The sequence below is a fragment of the Mytilus galloprovincialis genome, chromosome 5 (assembly GCF_965363235.1).
Source record: "Mytilus galloprovincialis chromosome 5, xbMytGall1.hap1.1, whole genome shotgun sequence".
Classification (NCBI taxonomy): domain Eukaryota; kingdom Metazoa; phylum Mollusca; class Bivalvia; order Mytilida; family Mytilidae; genus Mytilus; species Mytilus galloprovincialis.
This window is the reverse complement of record NC_134842.1, coordinates 58,973,741-58,986,386: the sequence shown is the minus strand read 5'-3', so window position 1 is coordinate 58,986,386 and position 12,646 is coordinate 58,973,741. Positions and strand designations below refer to the sequence as shown.

At 31.5% G+C, this 12,646-nt stretch overlaps 1 protein-coding gene across 2 annotated transcripts in view; it reads left to right on the top strand.

The window, feature by feature from the left end:
* The window catches only part of LOC143076145 (neogenin-like), a 28,047-nt gene that overhangs the window by 2,903 nt on the left and 12,498 nt on the right, over window positions 1–12,646 (top strand). For both annotated transcript variants that reach the window (XM_076251815.1, XM_076251816.1), the window contains exons 3-4: window positions 1,015–1,159; window positions 6,929–7,036. In XM_076251815.1, coding sequence (XP_076107930.1) covers window positions 1,015–1,159; window positions 6,929–7,036 — 253 coding nt within the window. The remainder of the gene's footprint in view (window positions 1–1,014; window positions 1,160–6,928; window positions 7,037–12,646) is intronic.

The window sequence follows — 12,646 nt, the reverse complement described above, 5'->3', positions numbered from 1 at the left end:
ACACACAATGCATGCATGCTTCCATCTCTAGCTCGCGCGGATTTTTCTAGGATTTAGGTAAATTTCTGAACTAGTGAATATTTGACTTCATTATTTTTTGTACTTATAATGATAGCATTCATTTGTTGGTTTGGTTCCGTTCTTCGACCATCTTTTTATGTTTATTTTTGTATGTTTGACAGAACGGGTTCATTCAGTTGTATGGGACTAACAACTTGAGCTCCCCTTTTAGAGGGGAACATCAGAGTACTCAATGATAAATTGTTTGAAAGAGTTAGTTTTATACGTCCTAGATTGGTGTTATTCTCATCATTGAATATAACTTCTTGCATTAGTATTATTTGTATATATTTTATGTGTTGCTCTCTCTTTTCCTTGTTTAGTAATAGCATTGTTAGGTAATCGCTGCTTCTTTCGTCACGTAAATTTGTGTTTGGGTTTCTTTTATTGTTACTTTTGTATTGAGTGTGGCTGGTTTCTGTCAGTTTTATAATGTCTTGTGTTTTTATTGCTCTGTAACTGTTTCTGTTGAATCTCTTCCTTTGTTCCTTCTTGGTATTTGTTTGCTGTTTCCTTGCGTTGTAGGATTTGGTGTTATCCCATGTGGCTGTTCATTTAACAATGCACCCTGTATCGTGCTGTAATTGACTATTGGTACCCTTAGAAATCCAATGATTTGGTCGTGTTGACTATAGAGTGAACAAGAATATAGTACATGTTGGCATTGGTTGTTGATGTTGGTCCATATCCACCTAGGTTGATATATGTGTTAATGATACCTATGATGTGATGGAGCCATTCGTGACATGTACTGTAACTTATGGTATCTCTCTGGACTCAACTTTTGTGATACATTATTTTTAGATATGTAAACGACTTAAACATTTAGAATGACACTGTTTAGAAATTTCCAATAGACTCAAAATTAAATGACTCGTCCAAAGAGCCATTTTTGTGACATATTTACTTAATTCTAATTAATAACCTTATATGATAATATGATTTTTATTTCAGCAATTAGACGTTAATGACTACTATGTAGAAACATACACATACGGTGGACTTGGGGAATATGGTATCTACACATTATCTCTTTACACATATACATCATCTGGTAATGAACCTACACAAAAAATAGAATGTCAAACATTAACGGATGGTAAGGAGTTTAATTTTTCATAATTAATTAGATCCAAATATCTCAATCTGCCCTTTATATACTAGTATTCAGAATACAATTTTATCGTATACTGTACATCAAGATGTTTTTTTCCGAATTTCTTTTTCCCTCGCGTTTAGCTAATTTTGCCGCTTTCGCGGCAATTTATATTCGCTTTTTGTGTATTAATATGAAAGGAGATTCAAGATCGTGGCGATTATTAATATCACGTTATTTCCCGTTTTCTGAAAAATGCGAATAAATAGTTTGCGAATATACTAGGTTAACATGAATTTGGATTCTATCCTGAGTCAACAACAGTTTATCGATGTTATCATCTCGCAAATTAAAAGAACAAGGAGATGTAGCATGATTCATAATGAGATAAATTCAAACCAAGTTAGAAATGAAACGAGTGAGACAAGTGCGTTGATTTTATCAAATAAGGGGGAAATGATAAACAACAATTATAGTAGGATATGTGCCAAATGTAGTCACCTTCCCTGGTGTCAGTGCTTTGATATATATATATAAAAAATTGTAAACTACCTTTTTAATAAGTTTTGATTTGTTAATAGGTTACTTATATCATTTGGATTCGAATAACAGAAGAAATAAAGTATGAAGCATTTCGCTATAAATATTTATTTTCATATATGTTTTGGCTGATATACTTGATAATAGATTTAGTGTCTTGATTTCAATTTTCAATTTTTCTTTATGTTTATTTTTTGTACCATGTGTCCTAAATATTTTGGCAGTTCTGTCACTAATCGGTTTTTTTAATATGTTGATGTTTGTGAGACATTATTGCTAGTTAGTCAGCAAACTCCAGGTCTTTCAAAGTGGTGTATCAGCTGTTATTTGTCTCCTTATCAAGTCTATAAATATTATGAAAAGTGTGGATGTTATGACATATCCTTGTCTTACTCCTGTTTTAACATGGAAGTATATATCACTATACCTAGCCTTACACCTGACGCTGTTGTAGAATGCTTTTACGCTTTAAGGAGATTTATGTTGTGTAAAACATGGTACCATATGATCTTAATATTTTCCAAATACTATCCCTGTTTATGCTGTGTCAAAGTTGACAAGATTTGTATACAGTTCCGTTGCTATTATGTGATTTGGTTGATTCAACCTCTCCTACGGCGAAAACCTGCTTTTAAAATTTCAATTTCTAAAGGGAAACCCCATGGTAAAATAATTTACGACAAAAGATACGAGTTTTCATTCCATATTGTTAATTTTCCTTTTTTAAACGGCGGTGTTCCTTTGGCTCCATTATAAAGTGTTTATATATCCAAACTCTTTCGTTTACTAAATTATTTCATTAATTAGGTACAAAGATTTGGTGTCTTCCTCGAATGCCAACATTTTATATGTTACCTATTCCTTGAATGCCAACAAAAATATTTCAATAGATGTTTATATAAGAACAATAGGTGTTTTTATAACTATCTAAATGATTTTATTAGTATTTAAATGTAAAACTTAATTAGAGAACTTGCTAAAATTGCAACATTTTATCACTTTTTGATAAGAAAATATAGTAGATTTTGGGGTTAAAATTATCATGAATTTTAAAGAATTAAAGAAAATAAAAATATTTTTATTACTTTTTTTATTAAAAAAAAATATTTTGGAAATGGAAATGTTTCTTAACATAAGACATATTTAAAAAAAAAAAGAATTTCTAGATAAATACAATTATTTCAAAGTGAAAAGGGATATTAGAGATTTATCTAAATCCATATCATATTGAATATTTTATTAGTAAATATAAACTATATTTACTTTTTTGATTGAATTAATTAAATTTTACACTTGTAATAGACTGTTAAATGAAAATTGCTTGCATAAAATATTCTACAATATTCACATATGAAGATTTATAGTGCTTTTTTCAATCTGCTTTTATGTTTACTTATGTTATAAGTATTGTTTTCTGTGTTCTCTGTCTGCGAACAAATAACATATTATTCAAAATATTCTTCTTTTTATGCTATGAAAAAAGTATGAGAATATACAAAGTTTGGAGAAATTCCATCAAATAAAATAGGAGAAAATCACAGCACACAAAACTATAGAAATATTGAAAAAAAACATCAAAGTCTAGACTAAGTGATGCAACAATTTCAAAGTTTCATTTTTAGAGAAGAGCATATTGTTCAAGCAGTTACAGCAAAACAAATGAATCTTCAACAATTTTACAAACATGAAAATCAATGTGATTTAACTACCTGGAATTTATTTTTCTGTTTAATTAGAATAATTGTTTTGAAAAGCATCCACTTTTGTTGTGATAACTTCTTGCACCTATTCCTCGAATGCCAACATAATTTTACAGGTAAATTGTCGGTAGATCAAAGGATGTTGGCATTCAAGGAATAAACCATGAATATATATGTTAATAACATAAGAAATATAAAAATTTAAATGAAATTTTAGTTTAATACAATTATTTCAATCTAAATAAAGGATATCAGAGATTTGTTGAGTTCCATATCAATTTAAATATTTTATTAGTTAATATAAACTGTATGAAGATTTCAGTTGTACAATTAATTAAATTAAAAAAATAATTAAGTTAATTTGATAACTTTTTAGCTGGAAACTCTACAAAAGTTCCAAGAAAATTCATGAAATATGGTAAAAAGAATTCAGATGAGTTGCGAACATGACAAACAACTAAACAATGTTTTTTTACGAATCACTTACAATAAAAAAAAAAGGTGTAATTGTATAACCAAGAAAAATATCCTGAACAAACTGAAATAAACAAAATAGTAATATAACACGAGATACAAAGTTTCAAGAAATTTAATCAGTAATATGGTAGGATATTACAGCACACACAACTATAGTCCAAAGAGTCTATTGTAGAATTTGTGCAAACAGGAATTCCTTACAGTCCTGACAATATGCACATATTGACTGTGATGTTACACTTTTGAAAGTGTCATTTTAAGAGAATCCATATTTGTTCAAGCAGGAGCAGCAAAATATGATTTTTAACAACTTAACAAACATGAAGTAGATTTAGCTACCTGTATTTACGTATCAGTTTAATTGGTATGATTGTTTTGATAAGCATGCACTTTGGTTTTGATAACTACTTACACCTATTCCTTGAACGCCAACATAATTTTACAGGTAAATTGTCGGTAGATCAAAGGATGTTGGCATTCAAGGAATAAACCAACTATGAGTATTCTCAAATCCTACTTTCGTCTGAATTTGACCTGCTGACACAATGGATAATGCATTTTTGTTAGTCAATGTTCATTTATTTTGTGTAATTTCTCGTCTAACTATTTTAATAATTATTTAGTAAGACGATAAATTTTCACTTCTGTAAACATCAAATTCATTTATTTTGTAAAACATATTTCCGTGCCATAAGCAACAAAACTACTTTATTTAAATTTACCTGTGTACGTTATTTTATTTGTCCCAGGTAAGAGTACTCTTTGACCTTGGTACACATCTTTGTTTATTAATATTGTATTTATATTGTATCAAGGGTGAGTTCACTTATTGTTGTTTAGGGTGAAGGTGAAACGTTTAAATCTGCTGCATTTGTGTGAACCTGTCTTTAGTCAGGAACCTGTTAATAGAGGTGATCGTTTGTTGATGTGGTCCATAAGTGTTTGACGTTTGTCGTTTTTCATATAAAGAAAACCTGAATTACTAAGTCTTTTCAACCTCAGGCATAGATTACTATAGCTGGATTTGGCAAAACTTTTAGGAATTTTGGTCCTCAATGCTCTTCAACTTCGTACTTTATTTGGCCTTTTTGACTTTATTGGATTCGAGCGTCACTGATGAGTCTTTTGTAGACGAAACGCGCGTCTGGCGTATATACAAAAATTAGTCCTGGTATCTATGATAAGTTTATTTACTTAGTCATTTTTACAGCTTGCTGTGTTCGCGCAAATTGTTACTATCATTCAATGCTCCCGGTTTTTTTTTAAATAAAGTGCAATTTATCCAGTCGTATAGTATATGAGCTTAGATGCTTCTAAAGATGTTATAGAATAGGTTTGGTGACACGTATGGGTTTATTTTAAAGAGTTCGGTATCTTGATTGCCATTTCTAGGCGATTGTTCAGTTTCAGATCTTTAATTGCAGATATTATTTCATGTTTTTTCGGTGGATAATAACTATGTAGATCAAGTTCATTGTTATGAACAATAGGGAGTACCGTAGGATTTTGTCTATTTATGAACTCACTGAAATGTTTTGTCAATCTTTGCTCTTGTTCACTTTTCGAAGTTAACAAATTCTCTAGATTATCTTTTAAAAAGGAACATCAGACGGTGCTATGTTTAATTTTGATATTTTTATTGAGATTGCCTTGCTCACCTTTGCTAGCCGCTTCTTCTGCCTTTTCATTAAGACTATAAAATGTATGTCCTTTTGTCATTCTGTACCATTATATCGACATATATGTGTATTTAGCTGTATTCATGTTGGTAGCCTATCTTCAGACGTTGTGATTTTGCCTCCTTCAATTTCTTTTTTTTTTTTGTATTTCTTCTTGTAATGATATTGTCCGATGCTCTAGATTTAATCCAATTTTCATTTTTCTGTTTTTGTTTAAATCCTATAGTTGTTTCTGCACAGATTGTTCCCAATTTTATCATCAATTAATAATTGTGTCTTCTTCATCTTTTATGTTTTTTTTCTAAGAGATGGTATCTATTTCTAATCAAGGTTGTATATTTCTTTTTTACTTTACTCTCATAAAAAATTTTTTAAGATATTTTGTTCTTTCCGTTAGCTCTCAGTTTAATGTCAGCTGGTACCAAATGATGATCACTTCCAACATCAGCTCTTGTCTTGACTTCCAGCAGGGGATTTCACCCAATTCCATTTATCAAGATGTGATCCATTTGGTTTGTTTTCTGGTGATGTTCTTTCCCTTTGGTGACTGCTGTAATTGAGCTAACGAGTTTCAGCCTCTCGGATTTTCTGTCCAGAAATACTTCCATAGCCTTGGTTTTTCCTGAGTCGTCTACAAGGCAGTGGAGGTATTTTTCCCATAGGTTTGCTGGCATTAGGTCGTGTCCACACAATGATGAGCTTGCATACCGTGCATCTAGTGTCCTACGAGACCCTGTGGTTCTGCATGGGATCGTTTGATCGTATGATTTATCAGCCACCTCGAGAAGAATTTCATATCATGCCACATGGGTCTCTATTAAGGTAACATAATTTATTGCTAGCTAATCAAGCCATTGGATGAACATCAAAATGTTTATTATTGAAATAAAGAATATATTGTCGTTACTATGTCGTTTGTTTCTCTGTCCTATATTTTCTCCCATTTATCTGTTTATTTATTGTAACCATGTAGTGTAATGTTGTCATTTTATTGTTATAATTAACACTGCTATTAAAGCGAGAGGTTTGTCATGCCACAAAACCAGATTCAACCCACCATTTTTTCATAAAATGCCCTGTACCAAGTCAGGAAAATGGCCATTGTTACATTATAGTTTGTTTCTGTGTGTGTTAAATTTCGGTGTTGTGTCTCTGTTGTGTCGTAGTTCTCTTATATTTGATATGTTTCTCTCAGTTTTAATTTATTACCCGGATTTGTTTTTTCACTATCGATTTATGAATTTTGAACAGCGGTATACTACTGTTGCCTTTATCTATGAATATTTCACAAATGTTGAATTTACATGCATATTCATTGAAATATAAAAGTACTAAAAATCTTAACTTATGCAATGTTGAAAAGTATCGTATAATAGTTCCAGCACGAGCACCGGATACAGTGGAAGCAGTTGGTATATCATACACTGAAATTGAAGTAGACTGGACAGAAATAGAAACGAAAGATAGAAATGGAGTACTCTTAGGTAGGTAGGTTAGTTACAACTAAATTAAACGGAAGACGATTATACAAAAGTAAATTCTGCCACAATACACGTTGGAGCTCGAAAACAACTATTCCGTTAATTATATTAAAAACAACCGACATTCAAAACTCAAGTCGAAGAGTAGCTGACAAAGCCATTGAGAAGAACGATATAATCATGATAACGCCAATTAATTATGTAATAGTTATAGTTTTAGTATATGAATACAAAATAAAGTTTTCTATAATTTTATAATTAACGAAAACATGTAGTAAACAATTTCAACAACTTCAATCTCAAATTGACATCACTCTAAACAAAGAAATCACGCCCACCGGTCATTAACATTTAAAAGTTCGTTAACGACCAATTTTCTGGTCCGTTTAAATCTGTTTACGACCGATGGAATTTTTTACTATGGAATAAAGAAGGTCATATGACCCCCTTATTATCCAATAAGAGAAGCTACTTCTTAACCGATATGAAATAATGTCACTTATTAGCGACATTTTTCGAAAAGGCCTTTTAGTTAAGGACGTTTTGCACCGACTTACTCACGGCTGTATTATATACCATTGAAAAGCTTATTATCTGAATTTTCCGATCGTCAAAAAATCGTACGTAGCAATTTTCGTTACACCAAAGGTCAAGAATACAAATAAAAATATTTGCCTATGACTTGATCATATTTTAAATATCACGTGTAAGTTATAGTTTGTATTAATGTATTCTTTAAAATTTCACTTTTAACTAACTGATTTTTAATCATCTGTGTTTATAATGTTTATTTCATTTCATACACAGGCAACATTTTCTCACATGAATTTCACATGAATCTCACATGAAATTCACATGAAAAATTTCACGTGAGATTCACCTCAATCGAGCTTATACATGAAACTTACATAAAAATTTTCATATGAAATTCACGTGAATTGAGATTCAAATGAATCTGATGTGAAATTTTTCACATGAATTTCACATGAAATTTACAACAACAAAATTGATATTTTTCATTATTTTAATTAAATTTGAAAATTAAGATGTTATTTGAAATACGCTATTTTAAAATTTCATGTGAGTTTCACGTATAAGCTCGTTTGAGGTGAAATTCATGTGAATTTCACGTGAGATTCACATGAATTTAAGTTCATGATTCATGTGAAATTGATGTGAGTGAAATTTGCCTGTGTGTGTAGTTGATTTTGTTTATCTTTTGATTGTAACAATGTTTATTATTAAATTAAAAGTAAAAGAAAAGTCGAAAAATTTTTTAACTTCAGAATGGCAGTAACAATGCAGTTTGATCAATCAAAATGTCGTTCCGTAATTTACCACAAAACCTTGATGCCCCAAATGTCTCCTTTAAATGATTTCATAGTCCCCAGAAATGTTTGACCTTATACCAACAGCATACAACATTTTGATAAAGTAAAAGAGTTAAAAGCTATGTGTTCGTTGATGGTGGTATTTTGGGCAACTGTTTAGTTGTTATAATCTGCAATTCGATAATTTATGTATTCTTGTCCTTCAGTTTTGCTAATGCGTTTTGTCTATATGCTTCTTTGTTACATATTTGTTTGTTTTTAGTAAGTGATTAGGATTATAACACAATGTTGGCTGCTGTATATGGCATGGTATTGGTTGCAAAAATTCGATATTTTTCATTTAAATGCAACATTTTATCTTTAATTGGTATATTTCTTCATTTGAATGCAATATTTTTTCATTTGAATGGTAAATTTTTTCATTAAGATGCAATATTTTTTATTAAAATGGTATAATTTTTCATTTAAATGGTATATTTTTTCATTTAAATGCAATATTTTTTATTCAAATGGTATAATTTTTCATTCAAATAGTATAATTTTTCATTCAAATGGTATAATTTTCATTCAAATGCAATAATTTTTATTCAATTGTATAAAAAATCATTTACATGCAATGTTTTTTTATTCAATTGGTATAATAGATTTTTATTTATATGCAATAATGGCATTACTAGTATGGGAAATTCTTTGACGTCTTAAGGTCAGATTTGCAACAACGTTTGTGATTGGTTGATAATTGTTTGGATTTCTCCTCTTTCTTTCTAAACATGAGGGGGGATAGGACCTTTAGCTTTACTCCGGGATCGGGTGTTTTAAGCTCGGGATTTCGGGATTTACTCCTTCAGGATCCGGGAATTCTTTTTTTTCAAATTTCGAGATCCGGGATTTAACTTTATTTAAATTCGGGACCTCGGGATATCGTGTTTTTAAGCCCGGGATTTCGGGATCAGGACCCCTTCTACCTCCCCCCCCCTAAACATGGGTGACCAATAATTATAAAAACGCTTCAGAATATCGCCCCTCTAACTTAATCAGGCGTTCGTGCTGTTTTATTAAAATCTTGAATCCCAACAATATTTCTTTTGCAAAATTTTCGATGGTCACAACGTTCGGGCCACTTTTCAAAAACTTCCATTGTATATAGATATATATGTAAGTATACCTTTTTTTAAATAGATTAGACTTTAAATGGTTTTACACTAGTAATTTTTTAGGTTCTTTATAGCTTTTTGTTCGGTTGGAGCCAAAGCTCCGTGTTGAAGACCGTACTTTGATCTTTAGTGGTTTACATTTACAAATTTTAACTTGGATAAAGAGTTGTCTCACAGGCACTCATACCACATCTTCTTATATCTTTATACAACGTAAACTAGACGTTTCTCAGACTGTTTACTTTTTTTTTAATCCTTTGCCGCGCGTTGTGTACTGTTTGATAACTCAATCTGGAAGAACAAGATTTATTTCAGTTCTAGTTGTTATTAGCTTTGAGCAAATTTCCAGTAATTGCAAATACTCTTATGTGGTGCTTTTTCTATTGTCTTAAAATTCATATTTTTGTGTGTGTCTCGTTTCGATCTTTTGAGTTAATCTAATTGCAACTGATTGTACAGGTTGCTATTTTACTGTACTGTTACACCACTGTCCCAGATTCGGGATGGATTGAGTGCTCACAAACATGTTGTACTGTTACACCGCTGTCCCAGATTAGGAGAGGATTTGGGATCCCGATAACATGTTTAACCCCGCCCCATTCTGTATGTATGTGCTTGTCCCAAATCAGGAGACTGTATTTCAGTGGTTGCCGTTTGTTGCTTTGTTATACATATTTGTGTTCGTTCATTTTTTTGTACATAAATTCGGCCGTTAGTTTTTTCGATTGAATTGTTTTACATTTGTGATTTCGGGGCCTATTATAACTGACTGTGCGATGTATGCTTAGCTTACTGTCGAAGGCCGTACGGTGACTTATATCTGTTGATTTCTATGTCATTTGGTCTCTTGTGGAGAGTTGTCTCATTTTCAATCATACCACATCTTCGTTTCTATATCAACCCTGCCATATTCTTTATTTACCTGTCTAAGGTCAGGAGCCTGTAGTTTAGTGGTTGTCGTTGGTTCATGTCTCAACTCATATTTGATATTTTGTAAATTGTTTTGTTATGTATTATTAGGCTGTTAGTTTTTTCGTTTGAATTGTTTACATTTTCATGTCGGGCCTTTTATAGACGACTTTACAGTATCAGGTTTTTGTCATTGTTGAAGGCCTTACGATTGTCTATAACTGCTTACATCCACTTCATATTTGAACTTATTTGCAATCGCATTCCATCTTTTCGTTTTTATATTATATACCTGACTTCTAAACTCGTGTTTTCATGAACAAGCATGAAATATTTGTCACTGGGTGTTAAAATTAGCAATAAACAATCAATCAATTTAAACTTGTGTTGAATAAGAGCCATTTTATATTGATGTAATTGTTCGGGTGAGGGACAGAAGGATTTCATATATGAATATGGTTACCTGGTGAGAGCTGAAAAATAGGCATGATTAGCGACAGATTGAAGTGAATAAAAATGCCTTCTCTTCCCCATCCTTCATTTATATATTTAAACTGACCACCACGGAATAGCCCAATAGTGTTGAAAGTAGCGTTAAACACTAATCAATCAAAAACACTTCCCTAGAATATCAAATAATTGTCCCTTAACAGTTATTGTCTTGTAGTTCTTATATTTATCCAGCTTATCGTCCTACTGTCATACCATAAAAAAAACGTTTATAAAACAGCTCACATTCTACTATATCTGCATTCATAAATTTATTAATTTCATTTAGACTAAACGACGCCATGTTTGTTATGTACCTCTGCCGTCTTAATAACCTATCAAAAAAGAAGAGGTGAAAGAGAGCCAGAAGGTCGTTCAAATGCAAAAAAACAGAATAGACTTCTTCTGGCTCACTTCCGAAGAACAAAAAAAAAAAAAAACGCGACCCATTAATATGTTTTTAAAAACGCCTTGACCCTACCTTTTTTCCCCCAAAAATGGAATTATCAAATATATACACAAAACATAGATAAGGGGAGGGACAAAACCTATAGATAACATAATAAAGAAATGATGAAATATACAGAATAAGTTGATTGATTTTTGGTTGCCTTAGGTCCAGTGGCAAATATGTCACACATATTAAGGACAAATATAATAAATATCACAGGATAAAGAATACAGTGAAATGGTAAAAACTAAAAGATATAGAATTATAGAAACGATCTTTGATCTGAAAACCTCCCCTCACACTCACATCATAACCATTACTGTCAATACTCGCATATATACATCTCTATACAAATATCTAAATTTGAAACCCCCCCCCTCCCCCTAAGACATCTAGGTTTTTTATCCGCCCCTGTTATATGTGTCTTATTATATACATGTCGTACGGGTCTAGATATAGCTAAACGTACAATCTTAAAATTTGTTGGATACCTAATTATATTATATACTGTATCACAAAATAAACTTGTACACCCCCTCCTTTCCCAATGCAGTATTGAAAAGTAAATCATTTAAAAGTCCTTAAGATAAAATATGTTTTGAAATATGCTCTGCATACTTATTTAAGCAATGGCATATAGTAATTATTGAACTACTGAGGGACTTAAAAAAAAGTCTATTTAAGGGATTCGGAGATGAGAACAGTAAAAAAAGCTCAGCAACGAATCCTAAATGTAAATTGATTTGCGGCATAATACATGAGAACACATATTATAGATAGTATGAAATATGAAGTTCAAGCCTCATACAGTCTAGTCCTATGTCATAGGACTATTGTTGTAACATGGGTAAGTAACTGGTTCCAATTTATCCTGAATTGTCTTTATTAATGAACTAGTTTCAGAGTATAACAGCTTATGTCTCTACTTGTCACGGGGTCTCTGGTTCTGCTGTTGTAATTAAGTGATTTGTTTTTCTTCATGTAGCAAAAAAAGAGGTGGCTTATAGTTCAAATAATTATAACGTCCTGGAAGGCTTTTTATTCTTTTTTTTCATGTTTGCCCTCCTGCAACGTCTCTGAGGATCAAGAAAAGTAAAAAATAATATACATGTAGCACAAAAGAACGTCATGATAACATGTATCTGGACTTAGAGGGGAAGCAGGGGGGGCTATAGCTATGTATATATTTTTTTATTTCAATATGTAGACTGCAGGAGAGTTTATTCAGAAAGGGTTTTTACACGGGAGGGGGGGGGTAACTTCCTATTATTAGGTATAC